The sequence below is a fragment of the Pelodiscus sinensis genome, chromosome 5, assembly GCF_052426305.1.
Source record: "Pelodiscus sinensis isolate ZL-2025 chromosome 5, ASM5242630v1, whole genome shotgun sequence".
NCBI classification, from domain to species: Eukaryota; Metazoa; Chordata; order Testudines; family Trionychidae; genus Pelodiscus; species Pelodiscus sinensis.
In genome coordinates this window covers 117,558,492-117,583,404 of record NC_143056.1, presented here as the reverse complement: position 1 = coordinate 117,583,404, position 24,913 = coordinate 117,558,492, and the positions used below count along the sequence as shown (strand labels likewise).

Sequence of the window (24,913 nt, the reverse complement as noted above, 5' to 3'; positions counted from 1 at the left end):
CTGGGATAACAGCTTCTTTCAGAGACACGGCTCCTGTGGCTCCATTAAAGCCGGTTAAAAGCTTTTCACTTTATCCGCACTTGCTTATAATGTGCCCACCCAGCATGCTGAGCCCCTATGAATACTGTTCTAAAGAGAGGGAGGCTGCAGGTCAGCTTGCAGAGTGATCCCCACCAGGGCTCTGGAGCTGTTTCCCCACAGAGAGCTGGGAGAGCAGAAGGGCCCCAGCCAGAAAATATATGGCTGAGGGTTAGATATCAAAGCAAGGCTTTCCTTGTGGCCTGAACTGTGATTGTCCAAATCAGGGGCAGGTACCCTTTTTTGGGTCAGGGGCTGCTGACCCATAGAAAGTTCATTAGGGGACCGCATACAATTGAGTAGAAAAAAAGAAAAGAAAAAAAACCCCCAACCCTCACTGATATTGCCCCTGACTGAGAAGGAGAAAGACACACCCCAGGCTAGTAGACCTTGTGTGCTCCAGCCCCATGGTGGGGCAGCGGGGGGCCTGGAGTGACAGCACAGGCTCCTCAGTGCTCTGGGGAGCCCTGAGCCTCGGGGACCAAATCCAGGCTAGCTGGGGGCCACATCCGGCCCCTGGACCTGAGTTTCTCCACCCCTGGCCTAAATACCCTCTCCTATCCACCACTCTGCCTCCTTCTCCTACCCCATTAGATTTATCCCCCATCCCTCTACACACACACCCATTCTGAAGCTTTTATTGCAGCCCCAGCCAGAGACTCCCTCAGGCATTGCTCAAATTCGTCTTCTCACCTTCTGATGAGATACCCACTCCTGCCCATGCTAGAACAGAGGCACAAGTGTGCATTCATCCAGGTACCATGGCAGGCAGCCAGCCAAACACATTCATTGCTCTCTCCACTCCCTCATCCTCATTCCCTAATTGTTGCCCTTGAGGGGGGAGGTGGGCATAGCAAAGGGAGTGTTAAAATATCTTGGAGCTGCTTGTACTCTGGAGAAACAGAGAGGAGCTATCCTGCAGGGCACTACAGCCACGCGCTTGACCTGCTCCCTCTATTAGAGACTGATATAAAGACTAGCATTAGTAGAACCCAGGCTTCGGCCTACTGACTGGCATAGGGCTTTGCTGGTATAAATCCAGAGACACTAAGGGCGGACTCCAGCCATTACTCTGGGAAAGTGAGATGCTTTAAAATTAAAGTTTGCTGTAACATGCACTGCATGTTCCGTCCCTCCTTGCCATCTGCCTAACCGTGCTGAGCCATCCTAGGGGGACGTATTGCTCACCGAGCGTGAGACACTGGGAACTATCTTTTCTCAGTTATACCACGCCACCCTCTTTCCAGCAAGGAGCCTGTGAAGCACTCAGCTGCCTCTCTGGATCCCTGGCTGTGACATGTGGCTCCATGGAGAGAGCAGTATCCAGGATACCCAGAACTAGCAGAGCCAGCCAATCGCAGCCTCTGAGAAGGCAGTTCCACAGAGAAGCAGACCCTTCATAACGGATCGAGCCATTCCTGCTCAGTCCAAGGAAGCCCGGGGCTCTGAAGTTTGCCAGGAGTTTTACGAGGAAGAGACAGAAGAGCTCCGTGCCAGTCGCTGGTGGTACCATGTAGCATGGCTTGATTGACAAGGCACACAAGGTAAGCTGTCCTGTAAACTTTGTTTAAGCACTTCTTGCTCAGTGAAAAAGAAGAAGTTGGGCAGGATTCATCTCTGTCCTTCATGGTCCTCACTGCTGCAGTATCTGAATGCCTCACAGTGCTGCAGGTTTGTCATGGGGCAGAAAAAGTCACGGATGTCGTGTTTTTTTGGATAGTCCGTCCCTTCCAGCAGGAAGATGCTAGGGGGGCTGCTGGCTTGGTGTAGAGAGGAGGACCAGGGACTAGGCTGTGTGTGAGCCCATCCCTCATTCAGCGCTCAGCCATGGGTCTTGTATCCCACTGGCTGAGCCTGGCTCCCTAGCCTAGGTTGTGCTCTGGTGCATGGGGGTCCCAGCACCACTCACTCCAATTTGGTGCTACAGTCTCACTATCATGAGAGAGGGGCCATAGGGCCACACCTGAGTGGTGTTTCCACCTGTGCACCAGGCTGCAACATACAGGAAGGAGGAGCCCTGGTCCTTGACAGGAGCTACAGCTGCCCTTATCTGAGGTGAGAGTGGAGCAAGCTTGCTCTCCATCTCCTCTACCCTCCCTCTCCCCCCCCCCCCAACAAAATCATGCCGCTGAAGTCTCTCCTGCTCACCATGCCAGAGTGAATGGAACTGCTGGGGATGGTCCGTGCCCCCCTCATTGGTCTGGACTCTTTTGATAAAAAATCATGGAGCGGTCACTAAACCCAGGCCTTTTACTAAATGTACCGTGACTGCTTCGTGGTTTTTTATTAGAAAATGCTGTGACAAATCTGCAGCTCTACTCAGGATTGTGAATGGATTTTCTCCTTATCCAGTGAGAAAGAGGTATTATTCCCATTTGAAAGAGGGGAACTGAAACACAGGGTAGATCAAGTGAATTGTCCACAGCAGGGAACTGAATCCTGGCTTCCTGAGTCCTGGTTCCATGTCCACTTCACTAGGTCATCCTTCCTAGCCCAGAGCTCCACCTGGTTAAAGCAAGCTAGCCCGTGACCTTTGCAGCTGTGTAACATACGGAGAGTGGTGTCAGAGAGAGAGAGAGACTGAATGTGCCAAGTGTATTGTGGACTAGCCAGAGAAAGCTGTTGGAATTCTGCAGGATCCTGATCTAATGCTTCGTTACAACGCAGAACTTGATCTGGTATGAGATGGCAAGAAGTTCTGGGCTTTGTTCAGGAAGGAACGCTTTGACCACTATTAGCCCCGAGGGAAAACTTGATTCCTAGCCAGCTGGACATGGCTTGATAGTCTTAGAACATTACTTAGGACAAAGGAAAATTATTGGCTGCAGATTTTATTACAACCTGTTCACTCACACCCTGGAGAGCAAACAGCAAAAGATGCATCTGCAGATTGGAGTTCATGAGAGATGGAAGTGCCCAGCACCTTATTAGGATTTGACCCTGACAGAGAGAAGATGGGGAGGGCATCCCACTGTACAGTCCCTGCATGCTAGCTACAATTATATCTTGGTACTTTTTGCTCAACAGGACAGTATTTGCTTTCAGTTGTACAGACTGCTGCATTGTACATGCATATTGATTTGACATTTATTAAAGCGCCCTGAGTGTGATCCGTTTCGCAAGGAAACATTATCTCTTTAAAAAATATGAATTCCCATTAGGTTTTGGAAATCCACGAGGACATTGGAGGCTTGTCTAGCATTTACATTGGTCTGGTAGAATCAGTAGATTCAGGCCTTGTGTCTGGAGAAGGATGGATCCACCTGGAAGACAGAGAAGTAGCACAGTGAACAGATGTTTGCTGCAGCTTTGGCAAAAATTTGGGATGGGAATGGACTGACTCAGTTAGGAGGAAGATCGATGATGCTGGAGTGGGAGGAAGTTAAGTTTTCTGGGGCACTGGAAGTAGTAGTCTGTTCTTGTAGGAGCAGGCCAGGAGATAGGGCTGAGATGGAGATATTGTTAGATGAAGCAAAACCTATTTAGCCAAGCTGCAAAATGTGAACCTAGATTCAGAACACTATAAGAATGATTGCGGTGTTTGGATCCCAAGGCAGAGAGTGGGAACAGGCTCAGCCCATTGGAGAGAGGGGTAGCTTGCAAAATGACTCTCTGGTTTTGGCTGGAGCATTATCACCAACACGGGCCTAGGGTTTTTGCATCTCCAGTAACAGTTGTAGGACTCCTTCCCTCGCCCCCTCTTCCCCACCCTCAAACTGATTTTGCTGGGGCTGGAAGGTTAGTAGTTTATGAAAACAAGGCTGTGTTGGCACTGGAGAGTTCAGCATGTGGTATTGTCTAATATCTAAGAAGCTATGATGTATGATATCAAAAAGATATGCATCCTCCATTGGACTTGCATATGCTGCTGGGCTGTTTCACTTGGACACCTGTAAACAAAGCAGGCAGTCCTAGCGGAATTTGCATCTCCGTGATGAAGACTCCTGTGGTGAGACAGCACAGAATCCGAGAGGTGGCATGCAGTCACGTCCCGTACTATGGGAGGCTCCAGCATGCCGTTGTGGTGAGGAGTTAGAGAAGTCATGTTCACTGATATTTAAATTTTCCCTGAGCACAGGCAGGCTTCCAGGGCTGAATCCCAAAATCCCTCATTCAGTTTCCCTTGGACAAATCTCCTATTGACTTCAGCATCCCCCAGGATCTGGCTTTTAGACCTGGTAGCAGATGGACTGTTAATAACTGTAGACCAGTTAATTTTACCGCCGTTCCACATGAGAAACCTCAGTGGAGTTAGAAAATGGTAGGTTATTTAGAGGATTCATAGATTCCAAGGCCAGAAGGGACTATTTTGACTATCCTCTTATATAAAGGAAGGCATAGAATTTCCCCAAAATAATTCCTAAAGCTTATCTTTTAAAAGAACATCTAATTGTGAGTAAAAAAATTAGAAATTACGGGCGTGCTATTCTGGCATCCCTGTAACTCTCATTCCACGAGGGTTAAGGGACTTGTCAGAATAGCGCCTTATTTCAAAATTTGGTGCTGTGTATACAGCGCCAAATTTCGAAATAAGCTATTTCGAAATGACCTCGAAATAAGCTACACAATTTGCATAGAGCAATTTGCATTGTTTATTTCGAGGTAAGGGTGCAGTGTAGATGCCTCATTTGATATCAGAGCAGGGCTTTATAGGCAACTATACCTCCTCTGCTAGGAAAAAAAAAGGGTCCTGATTTTTCACACTTGCTATTAGTTTATCGGAGGAGGGCGTGACAGTGCAATGGCTCCCAGGAGCCAAGGCAAAGCAGAGCAGGGCAGACCCCAGCCTGCAGGGAGCTAGCCCACATGAGACAGGGTCGGGGCCAGGGCAGCCTCTCTTAGAGCAGGGGAGGGAGGGAGCGGGACGTGTTTCGTCCCAAAAACTACATCTCCCAGCTGCCCCTGCACTGCCGCCCCTGCTCTCCGGGGAGTGCCCTTTGCACTTGCGGATCATCCGAGGCTGCAGCCCCGGCGCCGCGCGCCCCCGGGATCCCCGCCCTCGCGCCGGTAAAACTTCCCCGGGGAGTCCTGCGGGGTGGCTCTGAGCGCCAGGGAGAACTTCCTACAGCGGCCAGGCGTTGCTTGCGGACGCTCCGGCGGGGGCTGGCTGGGAATGTGTTGGGTGGGGTGAGACTTTGGGGGCTGCGTGGGAGGGGTGCGGGGGGCTGAGCCAGCCTGGGCTGGAGTTGAGTTTGCAGGGGGTGGGTGACGGGGAGTGTGGGACTGGGAAGGAGGCACTAGGCTGAGGCGCGGGGTCTTTGTGCCGAAGCTGGAGGAGGGGAATGAAGCGGGTGTCTCTCCTCTGTGTCTCCTCTCAGACCCGTCTTTCTTGGGGAACAGCAGTGGTGAGTAGGGGAGGGCTGCCTCATCCCTCCCTGCTGCCGTGGGGCTCTCCCCACCTGTGTTCTGGGGTGCCTGTGGGCTTGCAAAGTAGTTCCAACTCCCCAAAGCAGGCACTAGCTTCTGTGTGTGCATTTATTTTCCTGGTTAATCCCTTGGCACCTGCTCCCCGCTGCTGGCTCCTGGTACCAATACTCCTCCAGCCCAGGACTTGCTGCTCTTACCTGTCCAAAGTTTGGATGGGCACTAGGCTTTTGGACACTCCCCAAGAGCTCACGTTCTCGCTCCTGCTTTTTTGTTAGTTTTGGATCAGTCTCTTAAAAGTTAAGATGATTACACGGCTATTGCAGTGTAGTGCTTTAGAATTGTCACCTCTCTCTTTTCCCGTCTCTTATCACTTTCTGGACCAGGTTTTGTGGGGTTCCAGCAAGAGGGAAAAAAAACCCTTTCTCTCTCCCAGAATAATCTGCTGCAGTTATCAATGTTACAATAGAGATGTGGGATTTTTTTTCCCACCCTTAAGGTTTCTCTCTTAATTTACCTCCTAGCAGATGACAAGTAACTAATACAATACTTGGTTTTGGGCTATATTTAATGGGACCGATTGGGCCCAGTGGTGAAAATCATAACTGACCATGGACAACAAAGTTGCTTCCCTATCTGAAGTACAGGCCAGCTCCATGATTATGAATTGTAAGGGCAGTTGCTGCTGACTCCATTGTCCAAAACTGCTTAATGTTATCTATGTATGTGCAGCTACTCAGACTGTGATTTCTTTCAAGTGGGAAGCCGAGCTTTTCTCACCGTACACAAGAAAAGGCTTTTAAAAGCTTGTTTATGTCCAATCTGAGCTTATTTTATATATGGCCCCAAATTTTGCAAACACCCTGAAATTTGGGGCATGGCTGCATTCGAGATTAGGTTCAGGCTTATCTCCCTTTTATATACACACGCTATTATGTGATGTGATCTTATCAGAAAAAAAGAACCAGTTGTTGTGTGGCTTGGCAGCTTCATTCTTCTGTTTCCCAGCAGGCCAGATCTCCCAATGTTAAAGGTGAGCAGCTGTGTGTGTAGGTCTTGATTTCTTGTTTTTTTCACTGTTGCAGCTCCAAGGACAATGGAGTCGGTAGAGAAATGGCACAAGGATTTCATAGCCTTCAAGCTTCTGGACAAAAAATGCAATTCAAAGAGGAATGGGGTAACAGGTGAGTGTGCGGGGGCGGGGAGGGAGGGATGGGGGGAATAGGATGTGAGCCCAGACTAATCCAACAGGAGTTCCTGGAGGGAAAGATGTAGGAGCTGCAACAACGTCATTCTCAGCTGGTTTCAAAGGCTAATGTATATTTCAAAGCCGACTGTTTCTCCTTCCTGCCACCACCTACAAAGAAGGCTTGTGACCTAAGGGTTAGTGTGGGGCATGAAAAGCCAAACTCCTAGGTTCTATTTCCAGATTTGGTAATGACTTTGGGCAGTCATTTAATGTCTCTATGCTGCCACTTCTCCTTCTGCAAAATGGCAGAGGCTGACCTACTTCACAAGGATGTGGGAGGCTGCTGTTTTGGAGGCACTGTAATACTAGAGATAAGGGGATCGATCATGGATAGAGTGGAAGCCAGGAGAGGTGTGAAGTAGGGATGAAAGCTACTAGTTGAGTACTCAATAAACCTAGCCTTATCGGGTAGTCGAATCACTACTCAACTAGTTGCTTCCCCTCCCCCTTGCTGCCCCTGTAACTGAGGCAGCAAGGAGGGGAGCAGGAGACGGTTCTCCCCAGCATCATCTCCGCAGTGGGGTAGGGGAGGCAGAGGCACAGTGGGAGAAATGGCACAAGTGGGGACTGAAGCACGCTGGGTCCTGACTGCTGTGTCTCGGCCTTTTAAATGTAGTAAGGGCTGCGGGTGGCTCTTACTACATTTAAAAGGCAGAGGCACAGCAGACATTTCATCAGATACTTGATTAGCTGATTAAATCAAAATTGAACATCCCTAGTGTGACGATCGTCTGAAAATGGTGTTTGTGTTGTCCTATTCTGAGGTTAGCTGGAAACTGGTCACATCTTAAATGTGTTCTTTAGGAAGGGACTCTGTAATAGGCAGATTATTCTGGGGAAGCTGGTTTTAGGAGGCTGTGGAATAAAACCTGATTATTGTATCGTAAGATCTCTGGCATGGGAGGAGAAAGGATTTCAGCTCATTGAAGCATTGGCCCATGATCTCTGTTGCCTGCGCTGCATCTTCTAAGCCAGAGATGGGGAAATCTGGCCAGGGGGCTGGATGCGGCCCCCAAGGCTCAGGGATCCCCCCACATTGGGGAGCCTGTGCTGGCGCTTCAGCCCCCCGCTCACAGGCTGGAGCACACAAAATCTACTAGTGCTCTGGTGTGCGAGGGGAGTGTGAGGAGTGTCGTCTTCCTTCTCAGTCAGGAGCTTCTCACTTTGCTTCTCATGTCTGTGTGGCCCGTGACTGATTTTTGTGTGGGTCGGTGGTCCCCCACCCCAAAAAGGTCCCCATCCCTGTTCTAAGCCCTGCTCAGAGTGGAAGTGGGTTGCCAGGTCTTTAGTACTTGGAAGCATCTTCACTTTGGATTTGTGGTTTCTGCAGCACAGCGAGGAGCTTCTGGCTAGCATAATGTAACCCTTTACATGTGGCATATCTGGGGCTGAACTGTACGGCTGTGTCTACACTGGCCGCTTGACTTTCCGCAAGAACGCTGACGATCTCATGTAAGAAATCAGTGCTTCTTGCGGAAATACTATGCTGCTCCCGTTCAGGCAAAAGTCCTTTTGAGCAAAAGGGCCAGTGTAGACAGCTCAGATTTGTTTTGCGCAAAAGCGCGTCTAGATTAGCACGGACGCTTTTCCGCAAAAAGTGCTTTTGCGGAAAAGCGTCGGTGCCAATCTAGACGCTCTTTTCCGCAAATGCTTTTAACGGAAAACTTTTCCGTTAAAAGCATTTGTGGAAAATCATGCCAGTCTAGACGTACCCTACCTGTTTAGATGTTGCTTAGTCATAGGCTGCGGCAGGATGCTTGTGAGCAATTGCTGCCCGTCCTATGGGTCTGTACTTAATAATATGAAGCAGCCCTGATATAGCATATCACTCAAGCTATGCCTTTGCTAATATTCATGTCCCTTTCACTTTTCCAGGCTTGATTGTAAAGCACCTTCAGAAAACCTTTAAGATGCCCAGCTCCTTGCAGCTCTCCTCTTCTGTGGCTCTTCCCCAGCACTGCACAGGTGGGTGTAGGCAGGTGAAATGTTCCAAGCTGCTGCCTATTTTTAAACCTGGCTTTTACACATCTTCTGGGGAAACGGAGAGCAGCAAAACAAATATTGAGGCGCATCTGGTTAGCAGGGAAGTCACTGGCCTTGGAGCTTTGTGTGGAGTGTGGATGGGCTATTGCTCTCTTCTTGAACACATATATAGAGGGTTTCCAGCCCTGCTGTTACTACTTAGTGCCTTAATGACTCAAAAAAGCTTTAGTGGTTCAGAGGTGGGAGGCATGAAGGGGATTTAAAATGTTAATCATGTAAACCTACTTGGATCTCAATCTGTGCATCTTGCATGTTCCGCCCAGACGCTTGTGTCTCTAGATTGTAAGCTCTGTGGGGGCAGAGACTGACATGCACGCACTTATGTGGCAGTCTCAGTTTGAGCACAGATTGGTGAATTCATGGTCAGTGCTTCTTAAAATCCATGATCTTGGATTGGAGAAGCTAACTGTTAACTGGTTTGGAAATGGGGTGGGGAGGAAGGAGGGTGGGGGAGAGAGAGGCTTTTGCAGTTGCCTTCTGCTGAACTCTGTAGTTAAAGAATATGTATAGTTATATCTCAGCTTCCTTAGCACTATATGCTCTGAATCCTTGGCTGGGAGCTACAAACACATGGCTTCTAATTCTGGTTCTGACTAGAAAGCTGGTAGGTGGGAGGCTGATGTTCAGAGGGTAGGTGGATCTGTTACTCAGGTGTAACACACCCTACTCCCAAACCAGCTGTGCATTAGCATAATTAGAGAGAGATACATGCTGCGTGCATTGGGACTTCTCTCCCTGCTGTAGCATTCTTTCGGCTTTCTCTGTGCTCTACAGGTGGAGGTAGAGGGAGTGAAACTGATCTGTCAGCTGTATGTGTTGTTCCTTCCATATGGAACAGAACATTTGGAGGGGGGAGGAGTAAGAAGTGTGGCATAAAATTATGGCTCATTGAGCTTTTCTGTGGCTTGTGAGACAAATCATTCTGCCTCTTTGCCTCAGTTTCCTCTCCTCCTTTAAACCTTGACTTACAGGGATCTGAGGACTGATTAGCACTAGTGTTTTTATAGATATGAGGTACTGCACAGTAAAGCTATTAGGCACTATCTTCTATGTAAAAAAGGGCTCTTGGGAACCATTGGGTCTTCACTGAAATTCTGTATTGAAACACTGTGGAAGCAAATGGATTCGTAGCTCAATATTTTATTGTTTCACCTCTCAAGAAGTGGGAAAACTGCAAGCATGTTGACAAATAGGCTGAAAAAGATTTCACTGTAGCATCTGAGTCCCCTGGAATACCCAGTGAAAATACTCTTCCTATAATTGCTTCAAGCTCTTCTCTCAGTGAATCACAATATTCCTGCAGCAGCAGCTGAACATTAGAGGGAGTGTTGAAGTAAGGCTTATTAAGATGCATGGAACCCTGTGTCTTTACAAGGCAGATTGTTATAATGAAAACACTCTCTGTGCATGGCTGGTCTTTTCTATCCCCGCAGGCTCCTGTCCAAACTTGATGATGAATAAGAATGAAGCCCTGAATCGACAGCTGGACAATGTGTCCCCTGCACCCCAGCTGCCCACCAGGAAACATCGGACGCTCTGCTTTTCACTCTCCTCAGATGGGGATGGCCACTCTGATGGTCTGGTGTCCCAGAGATGGCGGAGGAGTCTGCAGGTTCAGGTGGGGAGTGATTTGGGTGTGTTTGTGGCATGGACTATGTCTGATACAAGGGGAAATGACTCGTTAGATGTCTGGGTCTAGAAATGTTGGAGGTTTTTAAAGCCTCTCATGTCTTCTGCTCCAGTACCAATTTGATATCTTGACTGCTTGGCCGGGCCTACTGCCATGTCTGGCCCCCTCTGCTAGAGCCCTGTTCTCTCAGGCCTTCACGAGCAGCTGGAGCAGCAGTCTTACTGGTCTCTTTGTCTTACAGATGGAGCAGGCTCACAGCGGAGGGACAGCCAGCAGCACAGGGTCTCTGGAGCGGGCGTCCCTTTTCTGTGCCTCCAGGTCTGATTCTCCCTCCCTGTCCAGTCCAGTGGGACCGCTCGCCAAAGCCAAATCCTCCAGCCGGTTCTCCCTGTTCTCTCCGCCATCTCGGCACAGCGGTGTGGAGTTGGATTCCAACCCTCTGCCCTGCTCTGGTTCCAAGAAGTCCCACCACTACAGCCAAAAGGGGGTTGCAAAGCCTGAGGAGCCCTGCGACACAAAGTCAGGGGGACCGGAATACTTCAACTTCTCAGAGCCCATCATCGGCAGGGTGATGGACTGCATCTATTTGGGGAACCTCAATGCGGCCTACTGTGGGAGGGTGCTGTGCAGGAACAACATCGACAGCATCATCGACATGAGCAGCCTGCCCAGCAGCTGCAGCCTGAATGTCATTCCGTGCACATGCAGTCGAGAAGGGCTCCAGCACAGCTGGTCCCGCCTCAAGGTGGACATCCAGGGCCCCCTGAATGGGGGGTGTCCTGCCCTGAGGGAGCCTTGCTTCTGGGACATTAATGAGTGCATTGAGGCCTCTCTGGAGAAAAGGAAGCGGGTTCTAATCCACTGCCTGGATGGTTATTCCCTGGCCCCGACCTGTGTCATCCAGTACCTGATGGTGAAGCACAACATGAGGCTGATGGCAGCTTATGAATTTGTGAGGGCCAGGTACCCGCTGAACATTCGTGAGTGTCATCGGGATATGCTGGTGGGCCTGGAGAGGTCCCTGCAGCCCGGTGACATGGACATGGAGTGTTTGAAGCTCTCCATGTCCCGGAAGGTAGCATGGACTTAAAAGGACACTGTGGCAAGAGACAGGTGCTGTTCTCTTTGGTACTAGGACAGAAGTGGAATCCGAGGCAGCCAAAAAAGAAAAGCCTTCATCTCCCTTACCGTGGTGACTGTAGTTGTTCTGTTGTAGTTGTTCTAGTTGCTGGCACATGCTCTGGTAGCTGTGGCTAGTGCCACAAAGCAGGTGGCTGTCCTGGTCGGTGGCTATAGTGTAGCAGAAGTGAGTGTGAGATGGTGTCTCCATGGCACGTCACGCTTTGGATTAGGGTTACTGGGAGGGAACCTCAAGGCACACCTTGGTTAGATCCTCCGTAAAGGTGGGGTAGGTAAGACATAGGGCAGCATATGCTAGTTTCTTATGGAAGGCACCATGTCCAGAGCCAGTTTTCTCCACTAGGCTAGAGGTTGTGGGGAGAGTTGTGATTTGGGCAAAGAGGACGTGTTACACCTGAAAACAGGTGGCATTTCTGGGATCAGACCCCCATTTGGAACTGCAGACAAAGGGGCCTCGTTTCAGTGTGGAACGACATTGGACTAGTGTCCTCTGGTGCCACATAGGACTCATTATTCTGTGACCCATAGGCCGTGCCTGTAGTGTGCACAGTGCTTTCAGCATTGGAGATTTTTAAGAGCAGGTTAGTCAAACACTTGGGAGGAATAGGCTAGGTAATGCTTAGTCCTGCGGTGCGGGCAGGGGACTGGACTAGATACCCTCTCAAGGTCCCTTCCAGTTCTACGGTTCTAAGGAGAAAAGCCAGGCCCCTGTGCCCCAAGTGTTTACAGTCTAATAATAGAAGAGTTGAGAGGATGCATGAGGTGAGAAAAAAGATGGGGGGGGAAGGAAGGACGAGTGTTGCAGCATTGGCAGTGGATGATTGGTTAAGGTGTGCCAGTCAGCCTACTCTCCCACTATCTCCTAGCAACTTTACATGGGGATTCCTCCAAGCCCAGGACAACAGTGCAGTAGTCCAGTCTCTGTGGATTCTTAGGCAGATGCTCTGTGGTGTGCCCAGATCTTATACTTGCCTAAACCTCAGACGGAAGGAGCCCAGGCTGAGCTGTTCTTGGAGCTACAGTCACATTCATCATTCTGAGATGGTCATCCCAGTTCACCAGCATAATCTCTTCTTGAAGTTTCATTGTCTGCTGCTGATCAGGGTGGCCACTGACAGCACATGGCTTCTCCTCCAGCTCAGAGCAAAGCTCCTCTCAAGGGTCTGATGAGCGTTTCCTTTTGTTTTTGCTGCATGGATCTTCTCCTCCTTCAGACTCTAGCTAAGAATTACTCTTTCTCCCGCCCTTTCTCACACTTGGACATCGTTGCTCTCTTGACTCTTTGATTTTCCTGATGCTTGCTGGGTTTCTTCCTGGCCCTGGCTTCCAGTTTGAGCCACTCTGATAATTTGTACAGACTACAAGGAGCTTGCTGGTGTTCCACCTTGCACTGTTGGACTGCCTGCGCTAAGGAAACATCCCATAGATCTGTTACTTCTGATCTCCCTCCTCCCCAAGATTATGAAGGTAGTGGCCTGGTGGCTTCATTACTATACTAACCCATTGGGTAGTCTGAACCCGTCACTGGAACTTATGGCCCCATGGTTGGGGGAAGTGGGAAGGGGATAGGACTGTTTGATCCACCTATGATTTTGGAAATGCTACACTACTTTATTAAAACAGCAAAGTGATGAGACCATCAACTTTTATGACCTCGGCTCTCCTTATCCTTTCAGGCCAAGATTTGAAGTTGTAAAGAAGTAACAAAACTCTTAAATAAAAGTCCATACTAGGGATGTCAGCGTGTCCTTGACTATATGATTAACCAATAAACCTAGGTTTATCAGCTAATCTTGCTGACTACACACATTTCGTCCCCCAGCTGCCTCTGTATCAGAGGCAGCAATGGCGGGGGGGGGAGGCGGGGAACTGGCTTAAAAGCCAGTTTCTGCCAGCACTGGCTCTGCAGTGCCACCTGACCCGCACCCTTGCGCTGCTGCCTCTATCAGAGGCAGCAGCAGTGTGGGGGGACGGGAAGCTGCCACGAAGCAGCCTCTGTCTGCAGCAGGCCTGAGTGCCCTGCGGAAAGAAACTACTCCGCATCCCCTGGAGAAGCCTCTCTCCGCGGAGAGCCTCAGTCCAATGCCAGCAGAGGATGCTTCATGGCAGAAGCCCCTATTTTGTGGAGCAGCCTCTGTCCATGGGGAGCTGGGACCCTGCTGCCAGCCTGCACTGCTGCCTCTGTATCAGAGGCAGCAGCAAGGGGCGGCAGGCAGTCAGTCTGTGAAAGGAGCTGGTTTTTAAACTGGCTCACCTCACAAACCAGCTCCTGCCTGTTACTCCTCATTGTTGCTTCTGATATAGAGGCAGCAGCGTGGGGTGGCAGGGAACTCCCTAGGAGTGGGGCTGAAACGGACTGACTGCTGGCCCCGCCCCTGGGGACCATTGCATAGTCGTATGACTGGTAGTATTTTATGCAGTTACACAACTATTGAATTATACGATAGCTAATATCCCTAGTCCATACCTGCCTTGCCTATCTGGACTCTGGTACTTCTCCTTCAGCTTGGCCAGCATATAAGGAACTCGTGAAGTCTGGGAAGGGTGTGGAGCAAGCTTAGGACTCCCGTGGGTGTAGGAAATGTAGTGGGTGCTGTGGAAATGAATTGGATAACTCACCAGTTCTGGGCATCACTCCTAGTTCTGAGCAACTATTTGTAGGATCCGTGGGCAATTTGTGGCTGAACTGTGCAGTTTTGTGTGAAGCAAGAATGTTGTTTATCTGAAGAGATTGCAGTAGAGTCCCTGGAGAAAATCGTGAAGACTTGTTTCGCTTTGGGAAGCATGGTTTGCATATCTGGCGATAGTAAGATCAGAAGCAATGCCGTTAACCTGTTTTGCTAAAGGGCTGCTGCAGGAAACTGCCTATTTAGAAATGCGACTGCTAGCTCTTTCTTTTCTGTTCCTAAAGAAGCATCTCTGAAAAATAGCCTCTTGCAGAGGAATTTAAGCAGCAGCAGACGTTCCTCCCAGGAAGTCGTGGGTACATCTATGCTACAGAGGCTATACTCTCATTGCTGCATTGATGTAGCTATGCCAGTATGGCCTCCTGGTGCAGCCACAGCCTACAGTGACAGAAGGCCTTTTTCTGTCAATGGAGGGATACCACCTCCCCAAATGAAGTTACCTATATTGGCAGAAAGTCTTCTGTTATCGTAGCTGTATTGGGAGTCCAGGAGTCCTGTCAGGGATGTTTTCACACCCCTGACTAAGGTAGCTATGAAGATGTCACTTTCCAGTGTAGACCAAGCCTGTCTCTCTTTGCTGGAAACACTATGTTCTTCCATAGTAATCTCTTCTGTCACACAGACCTGGTCTACCGTCCCATTTTCCCTCGCTTTTCCCAGTCCCGTTGCTGCCAGTTTATCTCCTGGCTGGTAGCTGTGAGTGTAGGTGGGATATTCGTAGCTTAAGCGTTATAAACTCCACCTTCACTAGGCCTGTTCTGAGCACAGAGGTCATCTGTGTAAACCCATATTCCTATCATCTTTACCACTGCTGGAGCTGGGATGATGAGGAAACTTGATGGGAAGATGTCCATGTAGACCAAGCCAAAGGGGATGAATAGTGTATGGTTCTGATCCTACGAGGAAGGGTGATCCACTCGATACAGCACTGGCCTTAGACTGCAGAGACCTGGGTTGGGTTCCTTTCCCTGTATGTACCAGGCCAGATTACTGAGTTTCATTGTGTGTTGGTTCCTTACCTGTAAGAGGGGAGGAGTAGAACTTCCCTACTCACAGGGGTGTTGAAGATCTGTACGCTGGTAAAAGGGGCCAGATAAGTACTTTAGATCCTTCTGCTGTGGAAGATAATGGCAAAACTCCCACAGATACCACTGGAAGTAGGATGAGGCTGTGTGGGAGGAATAAGCAGCCAGAGCAGATGATAGTATTAGCAGTAGTTACTGTCATTTCCTTAGTAACATCAAGGCAGAGAAATAAGTTGAGAAGGAGACTGGCTTGCTGAGGCTACCGTTTCCTGGAACAAGTCCAGCGTCTTCTCCGTTATCAAACTTCATGGAAAAATAGGGTCAATGGGTTGTCTACTCCTAGTACAGGTTGGTGCTTTTCAATATCCCACCGTCGGTGATGTGCGTTCTCCTGCAAAGCTGGCTACTGTCTAGCACAGGGACTACCTGAGCATTGCAAGCTGCTGCAGGTATTTGAGGAGGGCCTCCATTATTGTTAAGCCCCAGAAAGGTGTGTCATCCCTAATGTCTATTTTGGTTTAACAGCCAAATTGTACGATCTGCTGTCTTGTCTCTTGGGATTGAGGGCCAGTCTCAAGGAAAGAAAATTTGTGGGGTGGGTGCTGGGAAGAGAGAACCAAGGTGAATCTCTGCTGTGCTGCTGGTCTACCAGCAGATGGCAAAAAGGAGACATCTTTTCAGCTGTGATACTGCACTGTAAAAGCCAAGTTTGTCTTCATGTACCCTGTGTCCATGTGACTGTTCACTGGGCTTCACTGGAGGGGAATGTCATTTGCATGAAGTTTTGGTGTGACTTTTTTTTTTTTTTAAGTAAACTTGATTTGCAGTCCCATTCAGCAACTAGATTGTGTTTCTGTGTAGCAGAAAGCCTTTGCTGTCAAAGCTTATCTTTACTTGTCTGCACAGAGTCTAGTTCACATGGGGCCCGGATCCTTGATCTTCCTCCGTACTACCCTAATAGAAATAATAGTGCAAAGGAAAAGGTTCCCCTCCCCTCCAAATAAATAACTCCTTGGCTAAAAGTTAAGAAAATAGGGATGCAGTTTTAAACCCATGCTTGCTCCTGGAATGAGAGAGGCAGCACCAGTAATACATAATGTGTATCACCTTTTTGCTTCCCCTCAGCAAGAGGTTTCTTCTGAGCTAAAAATCTTTCTGTGTACTTCCAAGAGCCCTGAAGTGGCTTTGCAGCCATAGAATCCGATTCTCAGCTGGTATTATTTAGTATAGGTCCATTGACTTCTGTGGCACTGCATCGGTTTATACCTGCTGAGGGTCTAGTCCCTAATGCTACAGGATGGGTATACATAATAAATCTATAGACCAGGGCTACTCAACACGCGGCCTGTGGACCCCATGCGGCCCGCAGCCCATTTCTTTGCGGCACGCGGTGCAGTTTGGGTTTATGTGGGGCTCAACATGCAGCCTACGGGTGGGAGACAAAACAAAAAACTAGTCAATATAATGGTCTTTTGTTAATATGCATTTTAGTAGTTAAATTCCTGGACTGTCATTGCTCATTAAAAGTGCTGTCATATGGGTGGAAATTGGGTAAGTGTTGCATTTTATTAATATCAGCAGAACTGACTTAAATGTGGCCTGTGTGTTGTGCAGTCTTATCTTAATCTTTGTATTCATGCCCCTCAGTGTGAAAGAAGCTATTTGCATGTATGTGCAACCACACTTAAGTTGCAGCCCTGGTATGTGTTGTGAATATTGAGTTGAGTAGCCCTGCTATAGACCTTTCTAGCTCCCTATCTCCTTTTCACCTCCGTCCTACAAAAGGGTTGCTTGGGGAGTGGATTTCCATTGCAAATTTCACTTCTTGTGAGGGGGGAAACTTATTTGCTGCTAAGGTGAGACATTAGCCCTTCACATTGCAGGCTTTTTGTTCCTCTGCAGTACTGCAAGCAACAGCATCTGTGGTTGCTCTGATGCTGGAAGGTGGCAGAACAGGAAGTCTGCGGCAGTGAGCCTGCCACTTGCTGCTAAAGACTTAACTTGTTTTAAAGGTGATGCCTGAGGGGATTTTGTATTGACATGCCAGTGGAGTTGGAGGGAGGGGAGGGCAGAGCAGGCCTGGGAATGTAGGACCTTGATTTCTAATTCTTACTTTGCACCCTTGGGCAAGTCACTTCCACTCTGTGTGTCTTTTTCTCACCCGTAACATGAAGTCTCTGATACTAGTCCTCCGTTACTTTGCAATAGATGAATAGTGCTAAGTAGCCGAATGAAATCCTGGCCCGTTATCATTGGGAAGAATATTACTATTGACTTCACTGGGGCTAGGATTCTAATGCTCTTTTCCCACAGTGCATTTCAGTTCTGCCATGTTCTGACCCTCCCCTGGGCTGCTAGAGGAGGAACCTGTGTCCATTTTGATGCACACAGCAGACTACCTGAGAAAAGACAGTCACAGCCCTGTCCATGTTGTTCTGCCAAAAGCATGGTACTTTCTTCTGAGGTGGAAATTTGGAAACACCATAACCTATCCTGACACCCTTCATGATGAAGTATCTCTGAGTGTGTGGGGTGGCGGGGAGGGTTGCTAGAGTTGATCTTTAAGGCTGTGTCTAGACTGCATCCCTTTTCTGTAAAAAGGGATGCAAATTAGACACATCACAATTGCAAATGAAGCGGGAATTTAAATCCCCCCCCCACTTCATTTGCATGAAAATGGCTGCCACTTTTTTCCGGCTTGGAGCTTTGCCGGAAAAAAGTGCCAGTCTAGACGCAGATCTTTCGGAAAATAAAGCCTTTTCCGAAAGATCCCTTATCCCTTATTTTAAGAGGAATAAGGGATCTTTCGGAAAAGGCTTTATTTTCCGAAAGATCTGCGTCTAGACTGGCACTTTTTTCCGGCAAAGCTCCGAGCCGGAAAAAAGCGGCAGCCATTTTTATGCAAATGAAATGGGGGGGATTTAAATCCCCGCTTCATTTGCAATTGCGATGTGTCTAATTTGCATCCCTCTTACGGAAAAGGGATGCAGTCTAGACACAGCCTAAGAGTATCTCCTTGAGCCTTCTTTGGGGTCCTTTTGTACTAGATCGGAGTGGGGAAATTAAGGCCCGGGGGCCAGATGTGGCTTCAGGTTTGCCTGGATCTGGCCCTGGATGCTCAGGGTGCCCCCCCAACATTGGGGACTCCTCACTGGCACTCCAGTCACTCCCTGCCCATGCACTACCGCCGGGCTGGAACACACACAATCTCCTAGCCTGCCCCCTCCCCCAACTCTGGTGTGCAAGGGGAATGTGGAGAGTGTCTTTCTCCTTCTCAGTTGGAGGCCATATCAGTGAGGGTTTTTTGTTTTGTTTTTGTTTGTTGCTTCTCACTTGTGTGCAGCCTCTGACTGATTTTTTCTGTGGTTCAGCGGCCCCTGACCCAAAAAGGTTCCCTGCCCCTGGCGATGCTGTGTATACACTTACAACATTGTGAATGTGCATGAATTCCGCTAGCCACAAGGGTGCTACTGTGATGATAAAACGACTGAAACACCTTTATTTTCTTTGGTGCATATTGGTCTTATTCACTTCCTAAAACTATAAGGGACGGATGGTATTCACCTCCTCTGTGGTTTGCTTTTTAAAAATGCTTCCAATGGTATTGAAGCACCATGCGCAGAAGGGACAGAGGGCTTGTCAATTTTGATCACGTGAAAGTGAAGTTGGATTGAAGCTACAATCATGTTGTCTGCTCGGGGACCACTGTTTCACATGCTACGACTACAGGGGACAGGGAAGGGGAAATGGTGGTAGGGAGTGAATGCAAAATGCAGACTTCATTGGCTGGATCTACACGACAACTTTTGCTGACTCCTCAAGGACACAACAGCTGCAGACAAAACACACGGAGGTGCCATGGTCTGTATGGTCCCAATGGAAAGTGAATGTTCAGGTCCACAGCTCCCTTCCCTTGCTCCCCTAAAGTTTTAAACGAGACATGTTCTATTGCTCTTTGACACATCTGGCTTTTGCGCAGCATCACTCGCAGGACCATGGAGAGCGTGGCCTGCTAGGTTGAGGGAAAAGAGTTGCTCAGCATATCAGTATAGGTAGGAGTACTGAGGGGTGGTAATGAATGTTAGCACCATTTTCCACAGGTGGTGGTGTTTTTGGCTGATAGCTCACTCCAGAGGTAACAAAGGTACAGAGAATACGGCAGCGGCCATAGTTTCTAAGCCGGCTAGGTCTGTCGCTGCTAACCTGTTTACTACAATGGTGCCTGCCAAAGAAGCAAAGGACACCCCTGTGTATGTAAACAAACTGCTTGGCATGGTCCCCCATGCCTACCTCTGCAGGGAATGTAAAGCAGATAATGACCTCTCTCTTTTGCACCATTACTTCTTCTAGTGAAGTTTTGGGTATCATTACTGCATTATTGTAAATCAGGGGTGGGGAATCTTTTTTCGGGTCGGGGGCTGCTGACCCACAGAAAAATCAGTCAGGGGCCGCACACAAGTAAGAAGCAAAAAAATGAACAAACAAAAAAACCAACCAAACAAAAAAACATCAACCAAACCCTCGCTGATATTGCCCCGACTGAGAAGGAAAAAGACATTCCCCTCACATACCAGCACCTGGGGGGGCCTAGGCCAGTAGATTTTGTGTGCTCCAGACCTGCGGTGGGTAGGGATGTAATAGTGTAACTGATTAACCAATAAGCAAAAGCTTATAGGTTAATGCTATAGACTACACCTTGCCAGTAAATTTTTTAGCAGGCTGGCCAGCAGCCTGGCTCAGTCCTGGCTTGTGATGGGTCTGGGACCTAACCCCACTATGGCTCAGTTCTGGCTCACACCAGGTCCAGTAGCTCAGACTGCTCCCTAGACAGGGGCTGCTGCCTCTTTATCAGAGGCAGCAGCACAGGGAGACAGGCAGCCGATCCATGAGGGGAGCTAGTATTTAAAATGGCTCCCCTCACAGACCAGCTCCCGCCTGGCACCCTGTGCTGCCGCCTCTGATACGGAGGCTGCTGGCCCCGCCCCTGGGGAATATAGAATAGTCGACTAATCGATAAAAATTCATGAGGTTATTCTACTATTCAATTAACTGATATTTAACATTCCTAGCAGGGGCTGGGGGAGCAGCGGCCAGGGGGCTGGAGTGCCAGTGCGGGCTTCCCAGTTCTGGGAGGGGAGCCCCAAGCCTGGGGGGCTGGATCCAGGCAAATGGGGAGCTTCATCTAGCCCCTGGGCCTTAGGTTCCCCATCTCTGTTGTAACGGGAAATATATTCCTACCCTTGCATCAGGCTTATATGTGCTTGGCTGCCTGAACTGCATTGGAGCCTTAAACTGGTTCTGGCTCATGGCATAGGTGGATTTTCTCTGATTCCCTGAGTTACAAGCCCCCACCCTTCTTTTTCCTTCTGCTCATCCTTATAGCAGGGGCCTGTGACTTGGGCTCTCGATAGGTTCCACAGTGGTGTGCAGCATTGGGATGGGGTCTCCACCAAATATGGCAAGCAGCTCTTTGTAAAAGTGTCAGGGCTACAACTTGGCACTGGACTGTTGGCTTTCCTGATCTGGTATGTCTGTGCAGTTCCTTCTCTTTCCCGCGGCACTGCTGCTAGTCCCTGGTTCACCCATTCTCCTGCATCCCTTGTTCAATCTGCTCGTAGATGTCCACTTTTCTGCGGTTAATTTGGAGTTGTGCTACCCTAACCTCTTTGCCCCATGCACCCAGAAGACCCAATCTCTTTTAGTCCAGGCCAAAGTGCATCTGTAACATGTCACTGTCATAGTCAATGAGGCAGTTGCACACAACAACAGAGAACTGCTAAGTGTGTTGTGGAGTTTTAAAAGGTGGTCGGGAGGGCTTCCAGTCTCTGACACCTGAGCAGTGGAATTTGCAAGGGAGGTCCATGTTAGCAATATTTTTTAAAGCCCTGAGCAACATAGCCAGGTTGATTTAATGTTTAAGTGTAGACCAGGCCTAAGTGCAAATCAGGGATGTAAGGTCTGGTCTACATTACAAAGATAGGTCAATGCAAACCATCTTGTGTCGACCTAGTTAGGTATGTGTCTACACTTCAACTTGTCTCCCACTGAAGTAAGAGCCCTGTGATTGCAACACAGTAACACCATCTCCCCAAGTAGTGTTGAGCCATGGTTGTTGTACTGAGGTCAATGCAATGTGAGTATAAAAGCTGTGTTGACTAGAACAGTCCTCCAGCAGCTCATGGCTCAACACTACTTGGGGAGATGGTGTTACTGTGTTGCAATCACAGGGCTCTTACTTCAGTGGGAGACAAGTTGAAGTGTAGACACATACCTAACTAGGTCGACACAAGATGGTTTGCATTGACCTATCTTTGTAATGTAGACCAGACCTTACATCCCTGATTTGCACTTAGGCCTGGTCTACACTTAAACATTAAATCAACCTGGCTATGTTGCTCAGGGCTTTAAAAAATATTGCTCCCTGACTGCTGTGCTTAGGTTGACCTAACTGCTGTTGTAGACATAACTAGATCAATGGAAGAATTCCACTGGATAAAACCCTCTTCTCTTGTGATAGGAAGCATCTACACTGTGGTGCCGTCACAGCTGTAGTGTAGACATGGCTTCTGTTAAGACAACAGCTGGTTCTTGGTCTTTGCAGGCATGTGTCCTGCCACAAATCATCCTGATGGGCCTGCCAGAGCCTTCTCTTATCCGACTGGTCTTAGTGGGCCATGACATTGAATGTTCTCCTAGTCACCTTCCCCCACTTCTTGCTTGGGAAGTTTTGTCTGAGCTCCACCTTGGGCCACCTGGGACACTTAGGTGAAATATAGAAACTGCACAGCCTTGTACCTGGCACGGAGGGACGGGGGAAGGAAGGAAGTTATGACAGCCTGAGTGAGCATCCAAAGAAGGAATGTTCTTGTCTTTAAGGCAGTGTTTCTTAAACTTTTTAAGACTGAGGAACACCAAACATAATTTTTTTATGAGGAACACCAAGTTACTGAGGAGAAAAAAAAAAAAAAGGGGGTCGGGGGACAGTTGAGCGCAAAAAAAAAAAAAAAGGTCACCTGTCCCTTTAAGGGTGGCCATTTTGAATTCTGTTTTTCTCTGTGGCACACCTCTGATTGCCTCGCAGCACACTGGTGTACCATGGAACACAGTTTAAATAACACTGCTTTAAGGCATGCAAAGTGTGCCCAGATTGGTGCCTTTATCAATGCTATTAATGAAGAGTTCTTCCTCCATGATCACTCTGTGCCAGAGTCCCTCTCCATCCCCACCCTATAGTGACTCCCTGAGTTACTGCAGCTTCTCTCTCCTCCAAGACACTTTGAGTGCTGGCTAGGCTGACTGCTCCAGCCGAGGGAGGTGCTCTGTATTTCTGGACCCTCACACATCATTGGTCTGAGGAGATTTCCATGCCCTTAAAGAGCAGGTGGCTTTTCTGCTGAGCCATCGGAGAAACCCATTTATACCTCCTCCCTCATCCAGCTGCCTGTGGCTTGCCAGTTGATCCTGTCCTTCCACCAGTGCTGTCTGTTTTTCTGCTTGGGACTTAGGTGAGCCCTTTGCATGTCTCTTACTGACCCAACTTGCTGTTACAGGAGTGAGGGGGAACAGAACTTGCTTTTTAAGTTTGAGATAAGTGCTGGTGCATCTGGACTTTTGCTGGCACAGCTGAGTGGGAAAACTTTAAACCTCCAGTTAACCCATCTCCAATAGTATGATCAGTCTTAGCTTTCTCAAGTATGTCAGTTGTATTTATTGATGACATCTAAAATTGTCCCTCTTGTTGACTACAGGTATGCCCTGGTAGAATCTATAACTGAGTCTATTAACACCCCCTTCCCAGTCAATTGCTTTTGTTAACTGTAACTTAGTTGAAGGAGAAGCAAAGACCCACAATGATTAAATCTGATCTTGGATCTAGTTCCCAAAGCTGTGGGGCCAAATCACCAGCTGATATAAATCAGCATACCTCCATCAGCTACTCTGAATTGCCGCAGTCGATGATCTAGTGCTAGGGTTTTCTTCCACGCTGAATAGATCTGCAGAGTATGGAACCCTCTTGCTTGGTTTCCCAGTAGAGAGTTAGTCTTCGCTGTTGATTTTTGCATGTCCATGTGTTAAACCAGCAAGCTGAGGCTGCAGGGAGCAGATGCTAATGTATTTAGTCACATAGAAGAGAAAGTGAGGCTCTTGTCTGGTTTCCTTTTCACTTGCTACTTAAGATGTCGTTAAAGAAGAATTTAATTTAAAAATAACCTGCCTGGTGCACTCACATTCCTCAGATGCCAAGTTTCTTGTGTGTATATCATTGCCGCCAGTGGCTTGCCACTGTGCTGCTTTGACCTCAAGAGGGCTGGCACTGGGAAGGGCTGCAGCCTAAGAAGACAGCTGGAGATCCTTGCGAGCTGCCCGGATCATTTTTAGAAGCACTTTCTCCCCAGTTATGTGATGGGCCCTGCACATTTTCCAGGATAAAGTTTCCTTGGGGAGATCAGCATGGCTTTCTGCACCTCCCCTTGACCTTTATCTCCTCCTTTGTCTGAATTAACTGCTTACATCCTTTCCCAGCTCCCCCCGCCCCACCAAAAAACGTCCAAAGAGTCATATTCTGGGTTGAGCGGGCACAGTGCACTCCTTATGTGGATAAATAAAATAGGGGAAATCCATTTTCTACAGTTTTTTTTGTTGTATTTTATTTTTTCTAGTAATACAAGAGATACACACATGCGTGCATGCACACACACAGTGTGTAAACACTATCGCACGTGTGTGTACACATACTAGGGATGTAGAATCCCATTTAATTAGTTAACTGATTAAACGTTAAGTTTAACTGGTTAACTGATTAAATGAGGATGGGTTGGCGGCTGTTCCAGCCCAGCTGCTTCCAGCCCTGCATGAGGCTGCTGACTCCCAGCCTGAGAGGGCTGAGAACTGGCAGCCCTGTATGGGGACCTGGCAGGCTTGGAGCAGCCCTCAGCTCACAGTGGACCGCGGATAGGGGGCTGCTCCCTGAGTACCGGGTAGTTGGTTAACCGGTTACCTGTATGTGTTAGGGATATTAACAACTTCACTTCTCCGTGCAATTCAGGAAATTACATAGGAAATCTTTCTGAAGTCTTACTTTGTCATAACTATGGTAACTTGGAGATCTACTGTATTAAGTATTATGTAGGTTGCTGTTGCAGTTTGGTACCCCACTGTGCTCAGTGCTGTACGCACAATGAAAACATGGGGCCTTGACTTCCCTGTCTAACCATGGCTCCTATATAGTCCCCATCAGTGTAGCATCGGAGTGCCTCACATCTTTCATAGATTGCTCCCCACAGTGCCCCAGAGAGGTAAGAGAAGTGTTGTTATCCCCTTTAAAAACTGGGGACTTGAGGCCCAGAGAGACTGTGACTTGCCAAGGCTACACAGCCTGTGATGAGGAAGGGACTGTAGTTCAATTCCCTGTCCTGGAATGTGTACAGAATAAGTATATGATGAATCAACTACTAGCCCAGAATAGGGTGTTCCCATAGCACACTTGAAGAAAAAGGGGGGACCTGGGTGATCACAGAAGGCAGAAGTGGGGCAGGGGACTGCTGTGGTCCTTTCACATATAAGGAATTTTTGCCCAGGCTATCGTGTTCCCTAAGCATTTTGTCTAATCTGAAAGGATCCTGGTGCTGCAGTTGGGTGAGAACATGTTTGGCACCTCTCCATAAACTGCAGCCTACTTCTCTGTGAAACTGAATTT

General features: G+C 48.5%; 1 protein-coding gene across 2 annotated transcripts; it reads left to right on the top strand.

The window, feature by feature from the left end:
- The first annotated feature begins 5,023 nt into the window (after nt 1-5,023).
- Nucleotides 5,024-13,406, top strand: LOC102447711 (uncharacterized). 2 transcript variants are annotated; one of them, XM_089778675.1, is made up of 5 exons: nt 5,024-5,085; nt 6,528-6,626; nt 8,567-8,656; nt 10,168-10,352; nt 10,606-13,405. In XM_089778675.1, the coding sequence occupies exons 2-5, from the start codon at nt 6,539-6,541 to the stop codon at nt 11,452-11,454; spliced, it is 1,212 nt and encodes a 403-aa protein (XP_089634801.1). In that variant the 5' UTR covers nt 5,024-5,085; nt 6,528-6,538; the 3' UTR covers nt 11,455-13,405. The 2 variants fall into 2 exon arrangements, with proteins under 2 accessions (XP_089634801.1, XP_089634800.1); XM_089778674.1 differs by having other exon boundaries at nt 5,073-5,205; nt 10,606-13,406.
- Nucleotides 13,407-24,913: the final 11,507 nt, after the last annotated feature.

What these genes read in the sequence shown, in the direction of transcription:
- LOC102447711 (XM_089778674.1), top strand. Translation starts at nt 6,539, where the DNA reads ATGGAGTCGGTAGAGAAATGGCACAAGGATTTCATAGCCTTCAAGCTT. An exon ending in AAAGAGGAATGGGGTAACAG is followed by an intron (nt 6,627 to 8,566) that starts GTGAGTGTGCGG and finishes TCACTTTTCCAG; the next exon opens with GCTTGATTGTAAAGCACCTT. An exon ending in TCTTCCCCAGCACTGCACAG is followed by an intron (nt 8,657 to 10,167) that starts GTGGGTGTAGGC and finishes CTATCCCCGCAG; the next exon opens with GCTCCTGTCCAAACTTGATG.